We start from the raw sequence: 25,846 nt of genomic DNA on the forward strand, positions 1-25,846 counted from the left end.
AATTCAATAGTGTTAAACCCCATCCATTACTTGCACTACTCAAGCTTTCATAACAGGAACTCAGGTCACCTCCAGTTCTTATTTCCCTGGTAACTGTACTCTGAAGATTATAGTTTAAGATTCAAGGTGCTGCTCAAGCTTCCTTTTGGCCTGTGCTAAGGTTCTCTAGCATATATGTAAGGTGTGTATTGCTGTATCCTGAAGGAACGCCCCACTGCGTTCATCCCCCCAATCCCAGTTCTCCCACTAAAAGAATGCAGCCACCAAGAAACTAAGCTGACTCTAAAAAAGCAAGGGAAATGCCAGTACTAGTTTAACCTCTTACTGCTCTTGAGAAAGGATCTGCTGCTCCCCCTTTGCTAAGAGAGGGAAGTGAGAGTGATCCCACTGTAATGAATTTGGCCATTCTTGAATATCTTTATGACTAACCCACAAGTCACAATTCAGGGCTTTGACTAATTCTGCAGGAGAAACAGGGTAGCAATAGGGGTAACAACACTTAGTTTTTCCATCTCTTTGGGATGGCTTGTGAAAAGCCACTGGAATCTCGGGAACACTTTCATATTCCTAAAAGAGGCAATTCTTCACACAAGAGTAACAGCTCAGCATCTGCTTCAAACTGATGAAGACAGGACCCATACAGAGGCACTACTCCTGCAGGTGTGTGCAGGTTTCAGAAAGGCCTTCTGATTATCCGACACCTCTACTCACCCTCCTGGTTAAGATGGGCCCTGAAGCAGTGCTGTGCCAACCTGAACAGTCAAGGACAAGAGATCCTTGGAGTACTACTTGCCAGCACCCTCTTCTTAATCCCAAAGGAGCAGTGACCAGCCTGCCCTCTCAGGTGTTGTAGGGCCAGAGGAAGCCAAGAGGACACTCACCTGAACACCAGGGTGGTCTGGTGGTCTGTCTTTTGGATCACAATGCTTACAGGGGCCGCACTGCAACCCTCGCTGCATCCCAGGCTTGTTACATGAAAGCAGCACTAGTCAATAGGGAGGAGGAAATGGCAGGTTGAAAGATGACAGTTTGATTTTAAGCCCCCATAATTCCCACTCACTTTGAGTGGCTTTTGACGTGTGAAAAATCTTACAGGACAAAAGGCCTCAGGCATATTTGCCCAAAGTGCTGGATGATTGCTGCAAAGTCCCTATGTGAAAGCCATAAACATGCAGAACCTGGAAGCATCTGCTTCAAGGACACAACTATTTCAGTCAGGTAAGTGTCTTGTATTGTCTATCCAAATTGTTATACCAGTTCCCTAAATCTTCAAGTAACTGTCCTAAAGCTTAAACGCTATCTACATTTCTGTGGGTAAGCAGTTCCAGTAATAGCGCTCATAACCAAGACTCTGATCTTACCTCCTGTTTAACTATTGATACACCATGTTTGAAGGCACACCAGTCGAGTAATTCAGAGGGTATTATTTGACCAGTTGCAGGATAATTCCCTACTATCCCAACACTCCATTATTCAACTAAGATGTCTCTACCTTCTAGTCTGAAACCTGCTCATGGTCATCCTTCTCTATCTTCCCCTCCATTTCAGAACCCCATGCAACAAGCCAAACACTGACAAACACTGTCATCTCAAGGATTTTAATAGCACTGGCCAATTGAGAATAACAAAAACAAGTAGAAAAAAACTAACAGTAAAGGCAAAAATATCAAGAGAACATTGGAAGTATCCATTCCTGCTAGTCAAATGAGGTAGGAAGCTGATTTATGGGGCTGAATTTATTTTTAACGATTTCTTCACAGCAAAGATTAATTTTTTGCAGATTCATTAAAAAGACTGCTTTCAGATGGAATATGTCATGAAGAAAAAGATAACTGTCAGGTAACATTAAAGCAAATATTTGTTTTTTACTTGGGCTGATACCAAATTAAGGTAATTTTCCTTAAATTCAATGTTCAAACAAGCAGAATGCTCCTCTGCTGAAGACAAGTTGTGTCGCTGTAACTTTGGGAATACTTGCCCCAGGAATCTGATTAAATAAAAAATGTGTGGCTGCACATGGAATGTAGGCAAGACAACCAAAGAATGAAAACTGAAGATCTTCCAGTGGATCAGTTTGTAACTACTGTCCACTGGCACGAATTACATGATTGATGCCTGCAGAACTATGTGGTCTCCCAAAATATGCACTTTAGACTGCACCAGTGTCAGTGGAGCCCAACCAGGACTGGCACATTATTTCTGAAGTCAGTTCTACCTTAGGGCTGAACCTAAACCCTACCAATTTACTTAGAAATGATCTTTTGACTTCAAAGCCAGTTAGAGCACACATTTAACCAGGCAAAGAATCACCCCAAAAGAAAAAAAATTGGTGAGACCAGAGCTCCAGTCCATAGATCACAGTTTATATAGACTGATTACAGTCTATAACTGGACTAAGGTAAAAAGATATCCTATTTCTTTTGTTTTTATATAATTTGAAATATTTAAAGTGCTGTTTAGGAACATTTCTGGAAGTAGAAATCTGCAGTTTGAAGGTAACTTTTCACTTAAAAGATGATTCATTATTAGAAACAGGTTTGTACCATCTTCAGTAACGAAAAAAAATTGCTATAAAAATAGAGAATTGAAAATAGACTGAATTCACATGTACCAGGTACCATTTCTAGTGTAAAACTGTTTTAGTTTATGAAAAATATATTTCCTTTAAAAAAGCATAGGCTTACAGTATTATCACTAGGAAGATCAACAAAATTCCTTCAGTATCTATTACACATTATACTCTAGGCTTTTTGACAGGTGGATCCTGCAGGCTGAATTTAGGAATTTCACATGAAGAAGCAAAAGGAATTCTTTTGGCTGACACCTTCTTCCCAATTGTTTCGATCTGAAAAAGAAAACACATTTCACAAGTCAATGTGGCAAGCTAACAATCATGTCAACCTATGATGAATCTGCAAAGAACATATTTTATGAACATTAGAATAAAACAAGCCACAAAGCACAGTGTGCCCAAGGTCAGTTTCTGTTACTGGAGTTGCAAAGGGTTTGTTAAAAAACCAAAACAACCAGCCAACCTTTTACAGGTGCCTGTTTTGCCTACTTAAAGCTGTATATTGACAATTTGAACATTCATCTGCCTCATCTTCCACAGGACTACAAATACCATAAAGTGTTTCTGGATATTCATAAAATGGGGCTTCAGACTCCTTTTCCTAAAAATTTATACTAAATTAGCACAGAAAAAGCTTTTTGCCTCCATAATGCAGTAGGCTGTTTTTGAAGCAACACAACTCTGAAAGGCTAAAGGCAGCCAACACAACAAGTGAAAGCCTGTTGCACAGCCAACACACTCAAGGCAGGTATGGCAAAATTCAAAGAGCAAGGCAAATGCCTCTAATTTCTAGGTCAGACTAAGGACAGAGCTTGTAGAAGAGAAAACACCAACTAGGAAAGACAGCTCTGACACTCAGTAAATAAGCAGAACTACAGCTTTCCTCTTAAGTAATGCAGGTCAAATGCAAAGCTCCAAAAGACAAAATACTTGGAACTATTCTATTTTAACAAAATTTTGATGAACATATTCTAGGCAGGCATCTGAGTTAATGCTGAAGAGCATTGTTTAAACATTCAAGAGAGCTATATGTGCCATATTTGCCTTTAACAGCTTCAACTGCCTGGTTAAATGGATTTATACAAGCTGGTTCACAAACAGTGCACATACTTGTAGCTTAAACAAAGAAAAAATATCCAGAGAGAAATCCTATAGCCATTATAAGAGAAGCACAGTACTCAGGGGTACAGGGAATGAAAAGTGACTGAAACGTGCATCTGATCTGGCCTGCAGACTTTGTTCTTAAAATGTCTGGCTGAGACACTTCCATCAGACTACTCTAGGATTTGGTGATTCTAGTATTAGTCAAATTACATCTATGCTGAAAGTGCTTCAAGCCCTTCAATCAAGGCTTACTCTGCTTTCCCTGCTTGAGACCTAAGCAGGCTTTTTTCTCAAGTCGGAAATTACTCTGCCTAGAATCCTTCATATTTCCCGAATTAAGCTTTACCTGTGGAAACAGGTTATAATTGAAATGGTAGGTGTGTTTAAAGCTATTTAAATGCTAGTTTGAGAAAAAAAAAATATTGGGAAAAAAATTTTAAATTACTCAAATTCATAGGTTTGGATTGTATACAATGGAATTGCTACTAGCATCAGGCCATCTAATGCAATAGCTTTTAACAAGGGAAGTTAAAAGATGAGGGCTCTAAAAACCTAAATTTTGGGATTGCCTGTTTAAGACAAAAACCTTTTGATTATTTTATGCAGAAAATATAGGTCAATTGTTAAATGTCTTTGCAATGATATTCTGGATGAAAAATCTGGTTAATAAACTGGATGACTAATTGCATTCCGGATGGCAAGCACACAAATTAGTTAAAAATTCAACTAGAATTTCATAGAAGAAACACAAAAGTACAGTCTCTGATCTATAAAGTCTTTAAGCCACAGAAGACTTCAGAAGATAAATTCCTAGGAGAAATATCACACATTAGAATTTGCTGCTAGCTTAGCAAAACACTTATCTAAAAAGTTAAGCTTTCTCTCTCTGGTATAAACAAACACCATTGTTTGGATCTTCTGGCTGATCTTAATCAAACACAAAGGACTAAAAGGACTAATCAGTCATCTCCTCCAGCCTCTCATGTAATTCTTGAGCCTTTCACTGACTATCTTCAGATACATCTTTGCATTCACTGCTTTCACCTCCAGTATCAGCCAGCTTTGTTTCACAGCCCTCTGGGAGCAGAATCTAAAACTTCCCTTAATAGTTTGTCCAAGTGAATCTCTCATTGGCTGATAAACATTTATTACCTGCATTACATCTTGTTCAGTGTTTAAGTCTCATATCTTCAGTAAACCTGCTTATGTTTTCTGTGAGGAGCAAAAATGGTACTAACAGCTTACATTTACTTCTGCAAGAAGTGTGTTTTGCTATCCTGTTACTGTCAATTTCAAAAGCTTCTTTTTTTTGGGATATTAAAATAAGATTCCAAGTAGAGGCTATGGCATAGGTTGTAACATACAAACAGTGAAGGGGCTGGTTTTGGAGTCAAATATCATGCCTAGAATAAATTTAGGCATGAGATTTAGCAGTTTTTCACATTTACCTCCTAACTATCCATTATTTCTCTACTGCAAGAAGGGCAGAGCAGCATTCAGATGTTAGATTTATAGTTGCACTCCATGACCTCAGATGTTTTTTCCAACCTAAATGATTCTAAGGCAGGCTTTTACTGTGGAATGTTAATGGCATGGCCTCAACTTTAAAAGCACATCAGTCTGTGAAAGTAGTAACATAGTGGAGGAAGACAGTACTAATGAACATGTCTGTACTTAAGAACAGACATGTTTACATGTAAATTCTCACCTCTAGAGGTCTTTTTTCCCCCCTTGGTACACAGTGACTGAAGGAGGAGAGCAATAGGGAAGAGAGCAGAAGGAAATAAACATAAGAAATATAACCCAGATGATTACCTGGAAGCCAATGACTTGTAACTCATTGTGAAGATCATCTAGAACTCTCCTACCATCAAAAATAAATGCAGGCTTAAGCATTTTCTTATGAATACGCTCATAATCCAACTCCTGTAAAGAGTAATTAAAACAGACAGAATAAATAAGTAGCATAGCAATCTCTCTTTTTTTTCTTTAGTAAAAATTAACGATAGCATTTACCTTAAACATGTCCCATTCAGTGCAAATTACAAGGGCATGAGCTCCATCACAGGCTTCATAGGGATCTTCACTGATAGTGACCAAGCGAGACACTGTACAGAAGGAAAACAGCTTTTTTCTGCATGTCTTTAGCATCAGCCTGGCATGGCTCTGCCAAATTAGTCTCCTTCCTTGCCCTACACAAGTGGTCTCAAGTCACTCACCTAGAGATATTTTCTACCAAGATAATTAATATTTTGATTTTACTTATTTAAATGAAAGCAGGTCGTACATGGCAACTGAGCAGTCAGAGCTCTTAAATGTTTGAAGTCAAGCATTCAGATTTGATGTAAACAGTCAAGCAAATCTCTAGAGTTTGAAGTAACTATGGAGTGCTCAAATGCCAACTCTCACAAAGGTCATTGTCTGTATAACAGCAGCACATCACAGTTTCTATTTTACACTCAGTTCACACTAGAGAAGAGACACACGTGGCTCCCCAGGGGCTGCCTGAGCAGCTGCCTAGAGGAAAGCCTCCCCTTTCCCTTCTAATTCAAGGGCATGTCTAATAATGTACACCCTTCATTCTTCATCACAGCTCAATTCACTCCATTCTCTTCACCTCTAGAAGCCTCGACTATTTGCCCCATCCATCAGGTCCATTCCCCCTCTCCCCAGTAAGAAAACAGAAGTCCCAAATACCCCTTACCTCTGCAATCATAGGTGATCATTTTAGGTTTCTTGAATGTAAGGGAACAAAGTAATTTGGAAGTGATATGAGGGAAGGGAGAATGCTCAATAGTACATTCCAGAATCACTTCTTTATTTCTATTTTAGATATGTGAGAACGAACTAAAATAGAACTTGGGGCACAAAGGAACTGTCATAACTAGTCTGTCCTGGATATTCTTGTTTCTTTTCCTTTTAATTACTCAGAGATAAAATTCTAGGCATCTATTCAAATGCATGTTTACTGGAAGAAAAATATACAGTAGTTGAGAATTAGCATTTATCTACAAAAGCTGCAGTGAAAGGAAGAAGAATGAGAGTAAACCTCTGAGCTATAACAATCTTTTAGTAAGTGTAACCAACAGCACAATGATGTCATGCTGAAAATGAATTTATAATATTTAAACAGACCCATGTATATTGAGAATAGGGTGGGAAGAGTGGAATAAATTTTATATGAGAATTCTTACCTTGGTTATCTTCTGAGACACCCAGATGTGAGAGATCCAAGATGATTTGTTCCTTAGGTACTTTAGGGTCATAGATATGCAGCTTTGCTCCTTCATCCATTAAATACTTGCTAATGTAGATACTGGATGACTCTCTAAGGAAGGGAATCAATCAGTTAAAGAACCAGGTTGCTTGTACCAAGTAATGAAAGTTCTCATGTATCATGATATGCAATGCCAGAGTTTTTATATAATTTTTACATTAAATATCTTAGTGGCAACCATGCCAGCAGGAAATGTGTAATCTTGATGGACACCAAGGAGAATAATATTAAAAGGTCTGTAACTCTTTTGCTGAATCATCCAAGAAAGATAATGAGTCTGATGACTCCTAAATGACCAAAATTGTAAAGGCCTAGAGTTTATAAGCTTTCCCCACAAACTGCAGCTGAAGAGTTGTTACAAGTTTGTTCTCCTGTGAGGTCAGAATGAACCATTTGAGGAAACTTTGGTTTCACAAAGCAACTTGGAACCAGCTGCAAAAGTGTTTGCATTCTTTTCTGAAGAATGGAAGGAGTCTGTCAAAATCTATCTTTGCTTGTACAAATTAATAAGGCCTAGAATCATCTGCAACTTCTGCATGACTCAGGTCTGCTGTAGAGGTCAAGAATCACTTCTCACCCATTTAAGAAAGACTAATCCTTGTTACAACCCAATGCAGTCACAAAAAAATAGGGTCCCAATATGCAGCCATCAATTCAGTTCAGTGGTTGGCATTAGCTGGGTGGCAGGTGACAGCTGTAAGGAATCCATGCGGTGAACTGAGCTTGCTTGCTTACCTTGTGTCCCCAGTATCCTTTTTGAAAGCAAACCCTAAAATAGCAATCTTCTTGTCAGTGACAGTATTAAACAAGCTGTCAATAATGCGGGAAGCAAATCTTCTTCTCTGATAATCATTCATGTCTATTACCTGAAATTATACAAGCCATGATGGTACAGAAGGGAGCCATTTTAAACTATGAACAGATTCCATTAATAATCAAGCTGAACTACCCACACATAAATTTAATAGAGTCATAAAAGAGTAACCATTTTTACTCAGTATCATAAACAATCCAAAGATAAATTTAGTTTATCACTTAAATTCTGAGATAAATCCTATTTAAAAAGTGAATACAGATGCATATATATACATCTTAACATGCATTATATAGTTTAAAGTCTATGATTTTTTTTCTGACTGCTTTTTTCAAAAAATTAAAACTTACTGCTTTCCATGTCTCTGCCTAGAACAGAATTTCAGTGTTAGGGTACTTGCTAGTACCCTAAAATTTGTATGTGCCATTGCCAGACCCACACTTTTTTAACATGCCTTGTGTAACAACTGTGGGAATATTTTTAGCTTTTTTAATCCACACTAACAGATGCCAATACACAAAACCTGTGTAATTTAACCACACTTAAATGCCTCACTTTCATTTGGAACATGCAAGTGTTCCAGTTGATCCTGGGATGAAGAAGAACGAAGGGAAAACAGGCTAACCAAAATGAAGGCCAAAAAAACCAAAGCTAATAAGGTAGGAAAATCATGTACTTGGTATTCTGGGGGCATCTGCAAACAGCCTTATACTTGACCACCACAGACAAATCAGGACAATAAACCAAAGGGGTTGTTTGACCATACCACACATCTCAAAGCATCTCAGTCAGGACTAGGAAGAAAGGTGAGGTGCTTTCACTGGTTAATAGGGAAATGCTTACAGGCCGGGTATCATTGCTGCATTGGAGACAGGCCTGAGAGCATCCCTTTATTCCCAACCATTTCTAACTTTAAACGAGGGAACAACAGCAACCATATTTATTTTTAAAAATAGCAAGATCTACGGAGTTCTTCCAGAACTGTAAAAGTAGACCCTGAGGAAGAGATCACAAGTTCTGAATTCAAAGCGGACAGATACCCAACTGCAAAAGAAAGACAGGAGACACATGCTTATACTGCACATCTTCTACTACTGATAGACAGCTTCACAGTGCATTTGACCCAAGTAACTTAATTCACCCCAAAAAAGCTGAAGCACCCACAAGTATCAAATGTCAGTGTTAAGCCAAGGGCCCTGAAATATAAAGGTGATCAGCACTAAGGTATCTGCTCCTTGGAGCTGAAACAAAGTTTGTGTGGACAATGCTTAAAGGCTCAATGTCTGCTGAGTGCTGAAGAAACACCACCCTCTGAAAAAATTGGTGAAGAACTTGTACCTGTTGCCAGTAGCGAGCGACCTCAGGTAAGTTCAGTGCCTCACAGAGGTACACTAAATTCAAGACATCCTTCTGAAAACAGCTACCTCCAAACCCTGAAAGAGAAAACAGTTACCTTACAGGTGACTACGGTACTGATCCTAGCCAATCTGTGCAATCACTGGACATAGTCAGCATTGTAATTTTCCCCAGTATTTCACTGCTAGCAAATAAAAAACCTCTATCTCTTAAAATCCAATTCCTGAACCTACTTTGTCAGCTACAGAAGGCTTAATTATGCTTCAGGTTCCACTGAAATCAATGGAAGTTTTAACATAGAAACCTGAACCTGTATGAAAAAAAGCAACTGAGGGTTATTATTAAAAGAAGGTACACAAGCTCCTGGGCCTGTTCCCCCCCGCCTCAAGATTTAGACTAATATTTCTCAAAACAAGTGTGTTAGGATTAGGTTCCTTCCTCTTGTACCCCCAAACCGATATCTAATAATTGCCAAGAACGAAAGATCACCACAGCTGACCAAGGGAGAACTGATATAGAGGAATCACTGAACCTAGAACTTTGTTCAGCAAGCAGAGTCCCAGAGACACACTGTAGAAGGAATTATAACAATCTAGTAGTAATTTTTGGTAATGCATTAGCTATCTATTTTTCACTCTTGCATAGAGTCTAGGATTGGTTATATATAATAAGGTTATTTTAAAGTCACACTTTCTAGCATGAAACCATACAGAGAGGCTTTAGTCTTGTTCTGAAGTTTGAAAGTTTGATGCACCAATCACCACTTCATCACATTTTACTCTCTCATAAATCTAATCCAGAAATGACTGCATATGGCATTTAGTGCCGTGGCTTAGTTGACAAGGTGGTGATTAGTCAAAGGTTGGACTCGATCTTGGAGGTTTTTTCCAACCTTATGATCCTATGAATTCATCCTCCAAATTAGAAGCTGTCATCACATATTCTGAGCTAGAGGTATCCTCTCCCTTAGGCCTCTGGCAGCAACTCCCAAACAAAACTGCAGCAGTTGCAATTGGGAAGCCATCTTCCCAAGCACTGTTGTCAGTGATGCTTCAGAAAAATTAAGTCACAGCTTTTCTTTCCAGTGTCACAGGCAGGGTAAACCATGCAGTTTCAGGTTGCTGGGTCTGGAGCAACATCAGTTCTACATATTTTACCAGAAAAATTGATTTATACTAGTATTCTGCAGTAATGTTTTCATACATTAAGCACGTCTAAAGCTGTAGAAAATTTTAGATTTTCTAAAATCAGATCACTTATTTCAAAACACTACTGTTACACTATTAAACAGAAGCCCAGTGAGGAAAAAGGAAGAATTTTTCATTTACCAACACTGGCTTTGAGAAATTTATTTCCAATTCTTTGGTCTGTTCCAATAGCTCTTGCTACTTCTTCAACATCTGCTCCTGTAGCTTCACACAGAGCACTGATTGAGTTAATGCTGCTGATTCTTTGGGCAAGGAACGCGTTAGCTGCCTGCAAATAAAAAGCATAGTAAAGAACTTCATTTTTTTCGGAAACCAAGATGTCCACAGACCAAAGGGAGTAGCTACTGAAAGGATTACTTTAGTATCTATGCAACTCCACTGACATACAAAAGGTTAACCTAACGAGTTTAATATACAGATGCCAGTTAATGGGATTTTAAGCAAAACAAGACAATGCTTAACTTGCAGAGTTTGAAGCATTTTATGACAGTAATCAGTTTCTGCAGCACTGGAGGCTTGCTCTTATTAATAACGAACAGCAATAAAAGTGAGCAAAGACTTCACAGAAAGTCAGAATCATCTATTAATTAGGTCAGCTGATCTGAAAAGATCAATATCCTTTGACATACGCATTGAGTCCTCCCAACCTAACCTGTCTTTCCTAGTTGCATCACTCAATGCCAACAAAATTCTGTTTCTGAGCTTTGTCTCACACCCCTTGCTCACTGCAGACCACACCAGGGAGCAACACTAACCAGTTTAGAAAGTTCTGATGACCAGGTATTGGTTGTGAGGATTTTTTCCTTGGGCACCCAGTGCTCATAAACAGCACAGAGAGCACGGACAGCTTTCTGTCCCTCTGGAGAGTCATCTCCTCCTATGAGCACTCTGTCCGGGTTCTTCAGGTCCTTGATGGCTGTTCCTTCGGCAAGGAACTCCGGGTTAGACAGCACCTACACGCACAGGAGAACAAGAGCAAGTAAAAGCCAAAAGCAACAGCCAGGCTTTAAATACACAATTCAAAGATTATGTTTACCTGCAAATCCAAGTTAGGCTTAGTATTAGCATCAAATATTCGACGAATGCTCTCTGCAGCACGTACTGGAACTGTGCTTTTCTCAGTGACAATTTTATAGCCATTTGAATTCTGTACAATTCTTCTAGCACAAGCTTCAATGTATTTCAGATCAGCTGCTCGTCCTTTTCCCATTCCATAGGTCTTGGTTGGTGTATTAACCTAATTACAAATACATGAAAGGGGAAGAAATGTTACAGGTCAGTACCTCTTGTGCTAAGAGGCAAGGTGAAATTGTTAGGATTGATGGACATTTTCCTTCTCAGAGGAAGGAAAATGTTTCTACCCCAGAATTATTCTGGTTACCACATCACATGAAGAGGTATTAGCTGTCTCAATTACACATTTTGTTTCCTACAGAAAGCTCATTGGTCTCTATTTAAATAAGATTTAAACAAGAGCAATTCATAGCAGTTCTGCAGGCTTTGATGAAACAATCCTTATTCTGGAAACACCAGTAATTTCTTCATTACTATGGCCAGACACCTTTTGTTACCTATCCTATACTAGGGCTACAAAGACTCATATAAGAATCTTGCGGCCAGTGAGGCAACTATAGCTTAAACTCACTTTGCAATGAAACCCAAGTGTAGGACTGATGAAAATAAGTATACTGATGTACACAGAAAAGGCAACATGAGGGAAAACACGTAGTTTAGATTAAGACAGAGGGTCCTTTTCATTAACAATGGAAAGAAGAAATGGCAACAACATGTAAAACACAATAGCTTGTTTTGAACCAAGGACAGGTGGCAATATATGCACTGTATTAGTGGCTGTCATCCAAGCACACAGCATTCATTTGAGACTTAATGCATGAAAGAAAATACCATCAGAAAGGGAGCTCCAAAGTACAGTGCCCTAACAAAGAGGAGACCTCACAAAAAAACAACTTTAACAAAAAACTTAACTGTGGCCTACAAATTGCAAATAGCAATCAGTTCTTTTGGATTCTGCATTAGTAACAACCTCTAGATTACAAAAGGTTAATCTTTTACTAAATCTTCTTTCTAGTGGGGTCAATAGCTTTGAAACATTAAAGCCATCCTTGCTTCCACTAACACACTATTTTGAAAAGATTCTAGAAATAGGTCATCTCTGTAACCAAATAACCAGCATACGATTCTGCATATCTGTCTAGGAATTTTATCATTATTATCAAGGTCCCACAGGTTTCACCAGTACACTGCATTGACAGAGCTGCACTACATTCTGCTCTGACTCCATACACCTAACCAAATTTAACAGCAATGTTACCATTTTGACTTAGAACCTGTTCATTTGTCAAAGGTGCTACTGGCTATAAGAAAAACAAATAAAAAGCTTGCTGAACACTTTTCCTGCAGTACACAGAAAGACAAGGAGAAATCTGTGACACAGTAACTTGACACTGCTAACTGAATCTACACGACAAAACAAAGGCAACTTCTTAAAAGAAAAGCAACATAATGATTTGACAAGAAAGAAAAAAAAAAAGAAAACCACCTTCTTCTCCTAAACTTACAGAAATAAATACAAGATCAGCTTCTCTAATGGCATCATCAATACTGGTGGAAAAGAAGAGGTTTTTTCCTCGACAGGATTCTACTACTTCTTGTAATCCTGGCTGAAAAAGTAGCAGAAAAAAAAAAACCCAGTTACGATTAATGCAGTTAGAAGAGCAGCAAACTTTATGCCCAAACAGAATATAATTTCAGATACAGAAAGATTTTTTTTCCCCCCCATCAGTGCAGCATGTTTTCAGCCTGGCAGATGTAAAGCTTCTGAAGATTTACACAGTATAAAAAGTTAAACTCTATCATATTCAAAAGACTCACAACACTGTTCTGAAACTTTGAGCCACACTGAATTGCATATTTGCACAGCCAAATTTTAGCTTTCAGTTATTCCTGTGCTCAGTTCTAATACCACAAGAAGGAATTTAATAAATACCTGTAGAGTGATGTTATGTAGATTCAAGAAGAAGTCTTACAATATTCCCTAGACTGCAAAAGAAGTGGTCTCAATTCTCCTTTTCCCTCTGTCCATGATCCCCTCACTATCAGATCTAAAACCGCTTCAGCATAAAAAAACACCCCACAAAGTCTTCTACCAAGTAAGCAAGGCCAGATCCAGTGAAAGCTAGACAGCAGAGACACACAGGAAATCAAGACCACTCCTTTCAGCAACTACTCACCTTTGGGCCAGATTAAACTTAGCCTGGCACTACTCCTACAGTGTGGAAGAATCACAAAAGCCATAATATGATTAAATTCTTTCCAGAGATACATATAGTGCTGTAACACTTTCCCCTCACTTAACACTTCCACTCAGATAAGAGAGGCAGGAGGCCACATATAAATGAGCAATCCTCTGTATGGATTTTTAAGAATGGTCTTAAAAAAATTTAACCAAGATAGTTTGTTTGAATAGTCAGACATGCACTGTCATATGGCAATCGTACCTCCAACTTGAGATCTCCAACTCCAACACCTATCACGACATTAGATACTTAAGTAAACGCCAGAAAGGCAAAGGCTCACCGGATGGAGAGAAGAAAGGAAGGAAGGAAAAGCCTTCTTATGCAAGACATTTTTACTGTCTCATTTTACATCAAATACCACCCACTTAGAAGAAAAACAAAGGTCAGAACAGGCAAAATAACACCTTACAATCCACTGAATATTCCAACTATGGTCCTTACAATGGGATGTAAATAGAAAGGCAGTCCACTCGACAATTTCTGACACTGAAAAAAAACTATCCAATCCAAAAAAACCCACAAAAACCTCACTGTGCAATGACTCAATTTTACAACTGTCTGAACTAACTCTTGGCAGTTTTTGTACATTCTTTGTAAGCAAAGGACACCATTCCAGGAAACAGATGCTACAAGCTTGTGTGTTGTTTTTTTTTTTTTTTAAACATGCCAAGGCAAGCTCTATTTTAGCTCATTCAGTCTAAGTGTTAAGAGAAAACAAAGTACTTGCTTTCAAAAACTATATTCATGTCTCACCTTCTAATCTGACCATTATACAGAGTTTCCCTTGAATTTATAGGACAAAGAAGGTCTATTGATCTTGACTTAGTCACAGTATAGCTCTGGTTTTAAGAGGGAAGAAGACTTTTTATAGCAAAAGAGCAACTGATAGTACCAGTCAGATGCCTTGTCTTTGGGAGATAAGTAAAGATAAGCTTTCACTCCTATTAAAGAAGTCAAATCTATAAAACTTCTATTTCTTGAAAGAAAGAAGGAAAGAAAAAGAGACCTATTCTTTTATGATGAAAAAAAAGTGGAAAAAAACAAATGCTAAGAGAAGCAAAACAGAAAAATGCTTCACCTATTTTCAAATTAAAGTAATTCTGTAACGAAGGAGTGACAGTGTGGTACATTTATTTGGTCTAGTTTTCTTAGGCCAGATTGAAGATTCATAGTACATCTGAATCAGAAACATGACTGTCCCCATCTTTCCACATAATTAAAGCTGGACAGCACAGATTGGATTTTGGCAGTATTCAGAACGCAAATAAAGTTTACAGCTGAGTACTGCACATTTATACTGTGTTACAACCCAGCAGATAGGTAGTATCTGTAACTGAGCAAGAGGACTATGTTATGATCAAATCAGGTTCCAAAAGAAAGTCAGCATGATTTAGCACAATTCACTATATATAGAATTACTTTTTCCTTATTAGGCCCTTCATGTAATCATTAATACACATCTACATCAGTTATTTCAGAAACCTGGTTTAATGAGCAGTAGCAACAAGCAGGTGTTCCAGAATACTCTTTTTGAAGGACATCACTGACATGATAAGCTCGACAAGCTTCAGAAATGGGCTACAGGGAAATGCCACGTATTAGGAGGCAAGCAAAGGCAATGCTGGCTGGAATAAAAGACAACAGTGATGTTTACCTCGTAGATTGGGAGTGTGTCTGAATTCCAGGCATTGATTCTGGCCTCATTAACATCCACAACAGTAACTTTGATACTGGGGCACATCTGTGCAATAACACTACAGGTTGGCCCACCAACATAACCAGCACCAATGCAGCAAATCTTCTTAATTTCAAACATGATTGCTCTAGTAAGAGGAGAGGGAAATGGAAAATCAGGAACTACAAATTAAAATACCAGCCAACAAATCAAGGCAAACAAAGAATATCAGTGATTTCAGATTTTATTATGCTGCGACCCACAGAGGCGTTTCCTTACGGCTGATCGCTTGAAATGAGCTGCTACTCCTCTCTCCAAACCGGGAAGGTTTTGGAGCCTGCCGCTCTCCGGATCGCCGGCATACACAGACCACCAAAGCAGCGTTTCTGTGGCGGCTGTGAGTCGCGGCAGCCCGAACACCACACCCTGGTGCCGAGGAGCTGCCGATGCAGTCCGGGCAGCCCCGGCACAGGCACAGCGGCGCCCGCCGCTGCAGACGGCGCTCGGCGGCACCGGCGCGGCCCCAGCCTCGGCACCCCGGGCCGCGCCCGCCCCTGCAGCCCCTCGGCCGGGAAAGGGAGGCCGCAGCTCCCGCTGCCTCCCTGGAGAAGGGTGCGGGCCGAGCCGCCGCGCTCTCCCCGGGCCGGGCGGACGCCGCGGGCTCCATCCCCGGGAGCGCGGCGGGAAGGGAGCGGCTCCCCGGCCGCGCCCCGGCCCCGAGCTCCGGGGCGGGAAGGGCCCCCGGGGCGGCAGCGGCGGCACTCGCGGCCGGCACCGCAGCCGCAGCACGGACACTCACCGAGGGCAGGCAGGCGCGGTCCGGTCCCGGCGCCGCGGGACGAGCGGGAGCGCTGCGGCGGGGATGCTCGGCGAGGATGCGCAACGAGCTCAACGCGACGCTCCGCTGCAAAGGAAGCGGCAGCGGCGGCGGCGGCCGCTATTTAAGGGGCCGCGGCGGGCCCGAGGCGGCGGCTTCATGGCGAGGCCGCCGAGCGGAGCCGCGCCGCCTTCCCCTTCCCCTGGGGGCGGAGAACGGCGCCGGCCCGCCCGCCCGGCGCTGCCCCCGCCCGGCGCTCCCCCGCCAATGGCCGCGGGACGCCTCGGGCAGGCCCGGCCCGGCGCGGGCGGCTCAGGGGCCGCAGGGCCCCCGGGCACGGCTGGGAGCTGCGGGGCTGCGCCGCTGAACTGCGCCGCTGAACTGCTCCTGGCTTCTGCCTCAGGGTATTTTTGTAAGAGAATTGTGGTTGAATAATTTTTTGTCCTTCAGCTATGGTTACTGTGAACTAAAGAAAGCGGTGTTCATTCTCCTGTGCCGTAGCACGGTCTCAACAAAGAGAAGTGAAGGGAAACGTGGATGGGTTAGAGTACAGTTCAGTGCTTAAAGTTTACACTTTTAAAGTCCAGTGGCGAACATTGCCCAGAAGAAGGAAATAAAACAAGCTTGCACTCTTGTGACCTGGGCACAGCCCAGGGACCTCTTGCCTAGCAGTATTAAAGTTCTCGGATACTGCTCTTGCCTTTTATATAAACATGATATGGTATTAGTATACTACATCTGACTTTGGGAGCAGAAAGATTGTGAGAAATTGGGTGTCTTTTCTTCTCCAGTACATTTAAGTTCACTTACACTGCCTCTCCTAGATGCTGGGTGTGGGATTTTGCTCCATCTGTATTATTGTAGTGATTTAGACTTTAAACAGATTACAATTTCTATGTTAAGTGTTGCCAGTCTAGGTGGATAATACATGTGTGTTCTTATCAAAGTGACTAAAGAATTGCCTTTTTCTTATGTGGCATTTTCATCCATAGCTCTTAATATATATTTTTAAAAGTTTAATCATTATTTCTGTTTTATATCTTATCCTATTACTACTTTGGAGGATCTCCTCTTTCTCTAGAAGAATATCTACCTATTTGAGTGAGTACATACTGTAATCACAGGTCCTTTAGAAATGTGTGAAATACGTGTGTTTCTACTGAAAGAGCCTACTGAGGTTTGCAGGCAGTGCAGGATCCTGGCAGATTCAGCGTGGTTAGTCAATGAACTGCCTGGCAAAGGTGCAGGGTTCACTGTGTTTATTCTGAAGTAAAAACAAGTCATACCTTTTCTCATTGCTTACTGGCACAGATGTGTCAGTTTTAAACACGTCTAGGTTTGTGGGTTTTTTGTTTTTTTTTTTCCCCCAGGGAAACCTAATCAAAGCAAATAGAAGCTCAGTGAGTGACACAGAAGTCAGTTTCAGCTATACCATCCTCTTTGAAACCCCATCTATCTCCTTAGGTCTCAGAATAGCCATGAATGCATACATTTGTACTGCAAGAATGTTATCTGGTGCCTCTGTACCAGCCACAGCCAAAATCACTTCAGATCGTTTGAGCGATCTGCTGAGGGTGTTGGTAAGTGTGCTTTGTGCGTGCCTGGCACACAAGGAGTGGATTTTCTAGAAAGAGGAAGGCTGCAAGGCTGGGTGTGTGTGAGGACTTCCCTCTGCCTGCTGGTGTATGTGTGGTAGTCAGTAGGTCATTAGAGTCAGCTAATACCTCCCAGTTACTGAGTTTGCTAAGAATGAGGGCAAGAGCTTCAGAGCCTTCGTAGGCTGGGGGGCGTTCAGGCATACTTACCTCAGGAGAGTGCCATGTCCTGAGGATTATAAAGAAACACGTGGATCTAACACTCCACCTGCATCTGTGCTACTTGCCAAGGAGCTTCGAAAGGGATCTTTTTATTTTTATCTGGTAATCATAGCCCTTTCCTGGGAGGAGAAAGGTCTGGGTTGTTGTCTATTATTTGAGAGCTGTTTCAAATGTCTGAAGAACCCTTGGAACAGGCAATGGACCCCAGTCCCTTTTCTTGAAGTAAAGGACCTTCACTGGTAGACAGTCACACTCCTGCCTGGGATGTTGATCTCACATTCCCTCATGCAAACAGCACAACTTAACCTGAAAGGTTGGACTGCATGATCTTGTAGGGCTTTTCAAACCTAACTGATTCTGTGAAAGGATGAGGAGGGCTGCTGTTCTTTCCCTATAGCCTACACTCTGGTGGTGAGGGCACTACAGGCAGATTTTAAAATGCAGAGTTCAAAGGCATAGCAAATAAATGATATGAAGTTTGGGTCTCCCCTCTTCTTACAGAAAAAAATCTGAGTTATTGGATGGGATCTTCTTGGTTTTTCCATTGAGGCAGGCCCATCATTTACCAGGATGTAGAATTTTTTCCAATGGCATGTAAGGCAAGAAAGGTTATGTAAGGCTGCTGCAAAGCAGATGAGACTGGTCCACTGTTGGTCATTCTTTAAAATAACAGTTGTGAATTCTGCTCTATTTTTTTGAAGGCTTAGTGTAGACTGAATACTTTTGCAGTGCAGGATAAGTAAACTAAGTAACAAGAGGAATGGGGTTTCAGGTGTATGTTTTTCTTTAGCATTGGCAATTGACTAAGTCAGGTGAATCCCTCTTCTAGCATATTGGGGAGTGGGTTTGAGGCCACACCTCTGCCTTCCCAGAAACTACTGAGCAAAGAGCATCTGAATGCCAAAGGTGGGTGGAGGGGCCACTTTTCACCTCCTATGTACAATCTGTTCTGTTATGCAAGGGAAAAATCATGATTTTTTTTTAAGGATTTGGGGGATGAGGGGAAGGAGAGGGAAGACAAAGAGCAAGCAAGTTCGTGATTGCATAAATCTCTTGGCTGGCATCCTGATGTTGGAGGTGGGAGGAAAAGCCAGCAAAGAACCTTGGATATTAAGGTTTTGAATCCTGTCTGGTTATTGTTTAATGTCAGACTGATTGCCAACCAGATTTAGCTGATCATTAACTAAAGGCAGCTGAGTTTGTGTAATCAGTTTCTGACACTAATATCTGACACAGATTCAACAACCACTGTTGTCTGTCAAACCTTTCTTTAACTTTTGACAAAGCACAGCTGGGAGATAACTGCACCTGTAACCGGGAAATCCGAGGTACTCAGCAGCAGTCCCAGCCTGAGGCACAAAAGTGCCCAGAAGACCAGTTGGCTCAGTATTTGAATCTGTGCCTTGTACCTTACAATGTGAAGAGGAAGGAAGGAGATGCAGCTACAGAGATTATTCAGGACATGTGGGACTGCGCGTGCCTGTTGAAAAGGCTCCAACAGCTGCATAAAGCAGCCATATGTCATTTTTGAACACAGGCAGATGAGAACCTGAGTTCTATGTGTGCTCAGAGCCAACATTGTCTTGATACAAGAGACATTTTCTGCCCGGCATGTCCCTATTTGCACCTCTCCTCATGTCCACCTCTCTGGTTCACCAGAACTTTGACATTGCTGAACAGTCTGACAGTTTGCCTAAACATCTTATGATTAATCTAATACAGTATTTTCTTTGCTGTTGACAACCAGCCTCTCAAACTGAAGTTATTGGTAAAATTTGTTGCAAAATGCAGCGAATCTCTGGTCAGGTTAAACATGCCTGTTTGCATAGGACATGGAACATCTTGGTAACAACCTTATCAGGTCTCATGTACAATATTGCCATGTAAATAAAACAACAGTTCCATGCGGGATTGAAACTTTTGAAAGCTGGAGGAAGGGCAATCTGAGAACTCTGATGAAAATATCCTGTCAAACCCCATTCTTTAAGTTACTGCACAACATTTTGTTTCCCAGTACATGACCTTTCTCTAAGTACATTACTTAAAGCTCTCAGTTTTCAGAGAAATTATTCACACTTCCTTCCAGGCATGATTACTTTTGGAGGCCTATCTGTTGTTTTCTAAGTGCCTCTTTTTTTTTCTTCTGATGTTTTTTTGGAAACCATACAGTTCATGCCAGACATCAAAGCTGTTCCTCCAGGAGCAGTGCTGTGGGCAGCAGCATTGCTTTTTGAACACGGGGTACACTGCAGCTCCCACCAGGAGAGCCATTTCAGGCTAACAGCCATCTCAACAGAACAGTAAGGAAATATGAAATGCTGGAACTAATGCAATGGAAGTAAGAGCAGCCAGATAAGGCACTGCTTTTCATCACTGCCCCGTTGGAGAGAAATCATCCTGTAGCATCCTTTACTCAGCTGAGCAGTCCCATTGCCATAAGAGCTGTTTGCATAAAATAAGGTGAAGATCTGATCTACCCTCACAGTATAGCAAAAAGCTAATTTGGCTTAATCTCTTCCCCTTATATACTGAAGCCCAACACAAGTATACAGCAGGAGGGAGTGTCAAAGACAAGATGCATTTGTGATTCATATTGCAAGCTAATGTTTGACGAAGGGGAGAATGATTATTTGGATTTTCTATTTCAAACAAGACTGCATGAAATCACTAAGGGAGTTGAAGAAACCAAATTTTTACTCATCATCACAAGAAAGCAGATTTTGATGCATTACCCGTGGTGTTTGGTGTAGTACCAGTCCTATGGAGGCTTCTTTGGGTTGTTTTCTTGCTAATCAGTTTCATCTCATCATTTATCATTTCAAGTTTTCTCCTAAACTGAACACCTTTTTTAAGATTTACTTTTTATATCGAACCAATGGCTGTGATCTTCAGAATGTTGTACAGTGGTGGGGTTTTTCACTGGTCTGCTAAAGAAAATATATTTTCTCATCTCTAGATTTTAAGGACAGTTTTTGCAGCAGGAGAAATTAATTTTAAACCAGTTATAAGTCTGAAAACTACATAGTCACAAAAATGATTCCTCTGTTTCATCATCCATAGCTTGAAAGATGTAACAACAAAACCTATAAATGCAAAGGACTGCTTATTTAAACTTTGCTACATGTGATCTTTGATAATAAATTACTGCTTTATTTTCATTAAGTATTTTACAGTAACACTTTCCATAAAGCAAGAAGAGTGAAACCTTTAAAATGCTGTATATATAGGGTGAATTAATATATATTGCCAAATATTGAAGCACATTTGTTTCAGAAACCCCCTCTGACCAATGCTCTGACCTGCAGATGTTAAAAAGGTAGTGTGGAAGCCAGATCCTTCCAGCTATTACATTTAACTACAAAGTGTCTGCTATGGGAGTTGGCAATTTTGATACAAGTGTTCGGTTACTTTTCGTATATGAAAAGAAAAATCTTCAGCTAATGTTGCCTGGAAGTTGGTAAGAGTTGTGTTGTTTTACAAGTGAGGATGTGGTTCAGCATAGAATATTCTGCTTCTTCCCTCACCCCAAAATGCAGATCTTTGCAGTAAATGGCACTGTAGGCTATTGGCTGGTAATGGAGAAATAAAGAGAAGGAGAAAAGGATGTAAGTAGTCCATTTTCGCAAGGAATTCACTTAATGGAATATTTTGCTGCAATTATTTGGTGTATTTTCCCCAAACATCCTAAATAGGGTAATTTTTTTTTTTTTTTTTCAGGCTTTGGGGCAGAGTAATTTCAAATTACCGATGATCTTGAACAGCTAGGCCTTGTACAGATCTATTCAAAAATATGAATTTAGATTTGTGGCAATTTTTTTCTGCATCACTTTTCTCAATAGGCATCTGCATCCTTGGCAAACATTTTAACAAGTGTACTTAGAAGTTTAACTTTAGTTTCAGGGGTTATTTATAATCTCATGTTTGAGTAAAGAATAAATTTTGATGAGCAGACATTATTGATATTTGAGTAAGGTCTTGTACTGTTTAGATTGACTCAAATGCCTAAAACATCTGTTATTTGTTGTTGTTAATATTATATTATTCTGATTTTGTTTCTGATTCTCTGGTATTTACTGCCACTATCTCTGGATAGCTGTATATTATTTTAAACCCTAATGCTCCCCTGGTTCTCCTTTTCTTCCTCAGATTAGCACAGGAATCCCTAATGAGGGATCTGAGTTGCTGTTGAGGCAGTGCTCAGAATTTTGTGCTCTGCTTCCAGAAAGAGTGCTGCACTTCATGGGAACAGTGAGGAAGCAGCAGGTCTCTACTGCTCCTACGCACTGCCTTAGAGCCATTGCAGCATCTTCCTTCCTCAAAGCAGCTCTGGCTCCAACACTGCCAAGATCAAGAACTGGAAAATAGATTGCAATCCCAAAATAGTAGGATTTGATCTAAAACAAAGTAACACAATCAGCATATTTGTCATTACTCTTTTTTTTCTGTATTTTGACCTTCCTAGGTTGCATAACTACTTCAAAGAGCAAAAGGCAGAGGTAACCATGTTGATCATCAAAGTATCTTAAACCTTGGAAACTGCTTTTTATTTGTTCTGACTTGCTTGAGATACATACAGCGGACAAGTGTCCATTAGAAAAGTTAGAATTTACATTTTAAAAGTTACACAGGTGACACACTATTTTTACTGACTCATAAATTATTTCAAATTACCTTAGAAATTGATAGGTTGGTGCAGTCCTATATCTTATATAAAAACTAAGAAACAAAGACAAAAGTTTACTAATGATTGCTATTTATTTTGTTAAGTCAATAAAAAGTGCATAGTACAAGCCCTTTATCCCAATCCAAGTACTCAGTAAAAGATTACTAGGAAACTGCAAATGGCACAGATGATTTTTTGTTTGGCATAATTCAGATATTTTAAACCACCAATTTACATTAAGTACATGACATCTTCACTCTTCCTTTTTCAATTATTAATATTACAAGGCTAAGTGATCTGCAGACAGTGCATGAATACATAAGATTTCTCATTTCAGAGTATAGTAATTGTGTTAAGCAGACTCTAAAAATACTATTGTTTTAACAAAGTTAAGGTATAATTGTAAATTTCCCTCCATATTTTCCAAGTTGCTACAACTTGCATCTCTGACTAACCAAGCTTAAAACCATCATTACAGAACTGATCATGCCCTGGAGTTTGCATACCACTAATCTCTTCCCAAAATTTACCATAAACATCCGTAACCATGATACAATGATTTAATCACAAATTACATCACTAAAGGCCAGATTTCTGCCACCCTTACTAAAGCTGCTACTAGTACATTATCTCAGAGTAGTTCCACAAACTTCAGTGCAACTACTTGATGAGTAAGGCACTATTTAACACAAGCAAGAGTGGCAAAATACAGTCCTATGGTTACTTACTTTTATTTGAATTAAGAGTGCTGATCTGAATTTTATCTCTTGGAGAGAGTATCTGAATTTAAGAGGCGGACATTTTGATGTGGGATAGTGGCCTGGCTCTTTAGTAAAACATTTTACAATAAAATATTTCCAATGTTTTTTTTCTTTTACATAGAAAATTTAAAATAGCAATTTACATGAGGAAAGCATACATGTATAAAATCACTGGGACAATTAGAGGAATTTTAAGCAAAGACATTTCATTCAAAGGTAAACCACAACATTCCTCTGAACAAAACATTCATTTGCTAAGACTCTTAGAGGTTTAGGTGGCACGTTTTATAAATACATAAACAGACATGCAAGTGAGACCGATCCTCACAAGTGAGGAGCATCTTCTGTAAATCTCACCAACTCCCAATAGGATGAGGAGTAGTGCTCTGAATAGAAGCCTGGTTCAGTTGGCTTTTTAATCAATTATTATTGTTTTATGCCTCCAATAGTAAAGAATTCTGGCCAAAAATCCTTGGAGAAAAAAGGTCAGTGTGGGAGATTATATACGTTTCCTTGTGGGTTCAAGAAAATGATGCTGTATTACTTGTTCTGAACAGCATCCCAAACATAAATGTACATAGAAGGCAAAAAGTAAGCACTGGCAGAGTGCTTGTCCCAGTGACATCTTTACACAGTGTTTGTGGCCTATACATTAATAGACATAATGGGACAAATTCTCTCAGCCTCTCTCCTGCAGTTTCATTGCTTTACATGGCACCGCACTGATGTCACTGAGAGCACCTGGCCCAATCTTCTTTTTTCTTTTTTTTTTTTTTTTTTAAACATGCTCCCATGCTTGGGAGCACAGTATTCCATGGAAATTCAAAGGTCAATTACATCAAATCACAGAAGCCCTTCTTCAGGTCTACACTGTACCTTTACAAGGATGCTTAGCTGGCTCACCATTTACCCTGAAGAGCAAAACCCTGCATCTGTCAACCATGAGATCTGATGTGAGATTTTTGTTAGAGCCCATTAATACAAACCTTTTGGAACTTTAACAGTTAGTTCCTTCAGCTCCATAACTAAAGTCCTCATGAAATAAAGGTTTGTAGAGTAAGGCTTAGAATTCCCATATGTCTGTTCTACTGACCTTTAAGGAAAGAAGTTTCATGTTGGTAACATAAAAATGTTCTTTACATTATTCCGATCACTTTTTCAAATTGAACAAGAAAAATATACAGTGTTGCTTTTCTGTACATCTTTAAAATGTTCTTAAATTAATGTACATAAAAAAAGTCATTCCCATTTGCCATAATGGGAGATGTGCACAAGTGCGTGCACAGCCACACATACACACACTTAAACATACCACACATACACACATTTATTAGATGGAAGAGACATGCCATATGTAGTCACCTGCAAGTTTGTTATTCTGCAATTACAACTAGTAGATAAGGATGAAATGTTAAGAATTGCTGATAACATACAGGTGAAAAAACCTGAATAATCCAGTACATGTTGTATACCAAAAGTTGGTAACCGTGGTAACTTCTTGGTATGATTTCATCCTGTCCAATATCCATTATATCATGGCTAAAAACTCATTACGGTACCAATTATGAAAAGACTATGCCAGGACAGAAAATTCTACCAAGTTCTTCTTACTAAATTTTTCTTTTGATAAAGTCTATAAGTAAACACACCTGGGTTTAGAGTATGTTTTTTTCACACCATATTGAATAAGACATCCAATTCATTAATGAAAATGGCTGAATCAACTTTTTTTGGTGGTGTAATCTTTTGTGTAAAGTTCCCAATATATAGATAAAGCTTTGACAGTGGCAATTGTCATGTTCACTTACGTGTGCATGCACACATACAGTATAATTCTAGTGGACAATCCATGCTTTTGCCAGCAACCCTGAAAACTGTGTTAGTGGTCTGAAGACCAGAATAAAAGCTGCTCTGAAACCAGGGCAAATATAAAACAATTTCTATTTTTCAGCGCATAACTAAGTATTTCCAGCCATAATGTAACTCTCAAAGCATACAAGAGAAGAAGTATGAATCAATCTGAAGAAAGGACAGTAACCTTCCATTCTTGTAGGTGGACTGGGATTTTCTTTTTCATTCAATGCATATCAGAAATCACGGCAAAGAAATTAGGATCACTGGAACAGAAAGAGATTGAGTGGAATGTCCACAGTAACAGTAACAACCAAAAAACCCCTGCAATGCCTTACCATTATTCAAATTACAATCTTATAGGAATTGTAATAAAATACAAAGCAAAAATTAACTTAAAATTGAAGTTGCTGAAAGCAGTTTATGAAGATTACTGCTGAGTGATAACTCTGCTCTATATAAATGAGAAACAAAAAACATTGAGCGGAGGTTAGGAGTAATCTGGTCACTTCGTTCATTTGGTCGTGCAAGGTTTTAGCTGCTGAACTTTCCCAATACCGAATGCTCTAGTCCACTGGTGGGGCTGGTGGTTCTTGTCCCTTGGGAGAAGAAAC

The 25,846-nt window shown here is 39.8% G+C and overlaps 2 protein-coding genes across 4 annotated transcripts in view; both read right to left on the reverse strand.

Moving 5' to 3' along the window:
- Window positions 1-1,582: 1,582 nt before the first annotated feature.
- Window positions 1,583-16,344, reverse strand: UGDH (UDP-glucose 6-dehydrogenase). Of its 2 annotated transcripts, XM_002188704.7 has the most exons (12): window positions 16,123-16,344; window positions 15,303-15,471; window positions 12,911-13,012; window positions 11,368-11,568; window positions 11,087-11,284; window positions 10,452-10,599; window positions 9,106-9,200; window positions 7,689-7,819; window positions 6,871-7,004; window positions 5,693-5,784; window positions 5,492-5,602; window positions 1,583-2,845 (listed from the first exon to the last, which is right to left on the reverse strand). In XM_002188704.7, the coding sequence occupies exons 2-12, from the start codon at window positions 15,462-15,464 to the stop codon at window positions 2,735-2,737; spliced, it is 1,485 nt and encodes a 494-aa protein (XP_002188740.1). In that variant the 5' UTR covers window positions 15,465-15,471; window positions 16,123-16,344; the 3' UTR covers window positions 1,583-2,734. The 2 variants fall into 2 exon arrangements, with proteins under 2 accessions (XP_002188740.1, XP_072784188.1); XM_072928087.1 differs by lacking the exon at window positions 15,303-15,471 and having other exon boundaries at window positions 16,123-16,253.
- A 6,349-nt stretch (window positions 16,345-22,693) lies between these two features.
- The window catches only part of SMIM14 (small integral membrane protein 14), a 53,579-nt gene continuing 50,426 nt past the window's right edge, over window positions 22,694-25,846 (reverse strand). For both annotated transcript variants that reach the window (XM_012573671.5, XM_030270953.4), the window contains one exon: window positions 22,694-25,831. In XM_012573671.5, coding sequence (XP_012429125.1) covers window positions 25,799-25,831 — 33 coding nt within the window. In that variant the 3' untranslated portion in view covers window positions 22,694-25,798. The remainder of the gene's footprint in view (window positions 25,832-25,846) is intronic.

This window comes from Taeniopygia guttata, chromosome 4, assembly GCF_048771995.1.
Source record: "Taeniopygia guttata chromosome 4, bTaeGut7.mat, whole genome shotgun sequence".
Taxonomy (NCBI): Eukaryota; Metazoa; Chordata; class Aves; order Passeriformes; family Estrildidae; genus Taeniopygia; species Taeniopygia guttata.

Coding starts and splice junctions, on each gene's coding strand:
- UGDH (XM_002188704.7), bottom strand. CDS start 15,464: ATGTTTGAAATTAAGAAGATTTGCTGCATTGGTGCTGGTTATGTTGGT. Junction 5,785..6,870: donor TGTCTCAGAAGATAACCAAG/GTAAGAATTCTC, acceptor CCTTCTGTACAG/TGTCTCGCTTGGTCACTATC. Junction 2,846..5,491: donor TACAAGTCATTGGCTTCCAG/GTAATCATCTGG, acceptor TTTCTTTTTCAG/ATCGAAACAATTGGGAAGAA.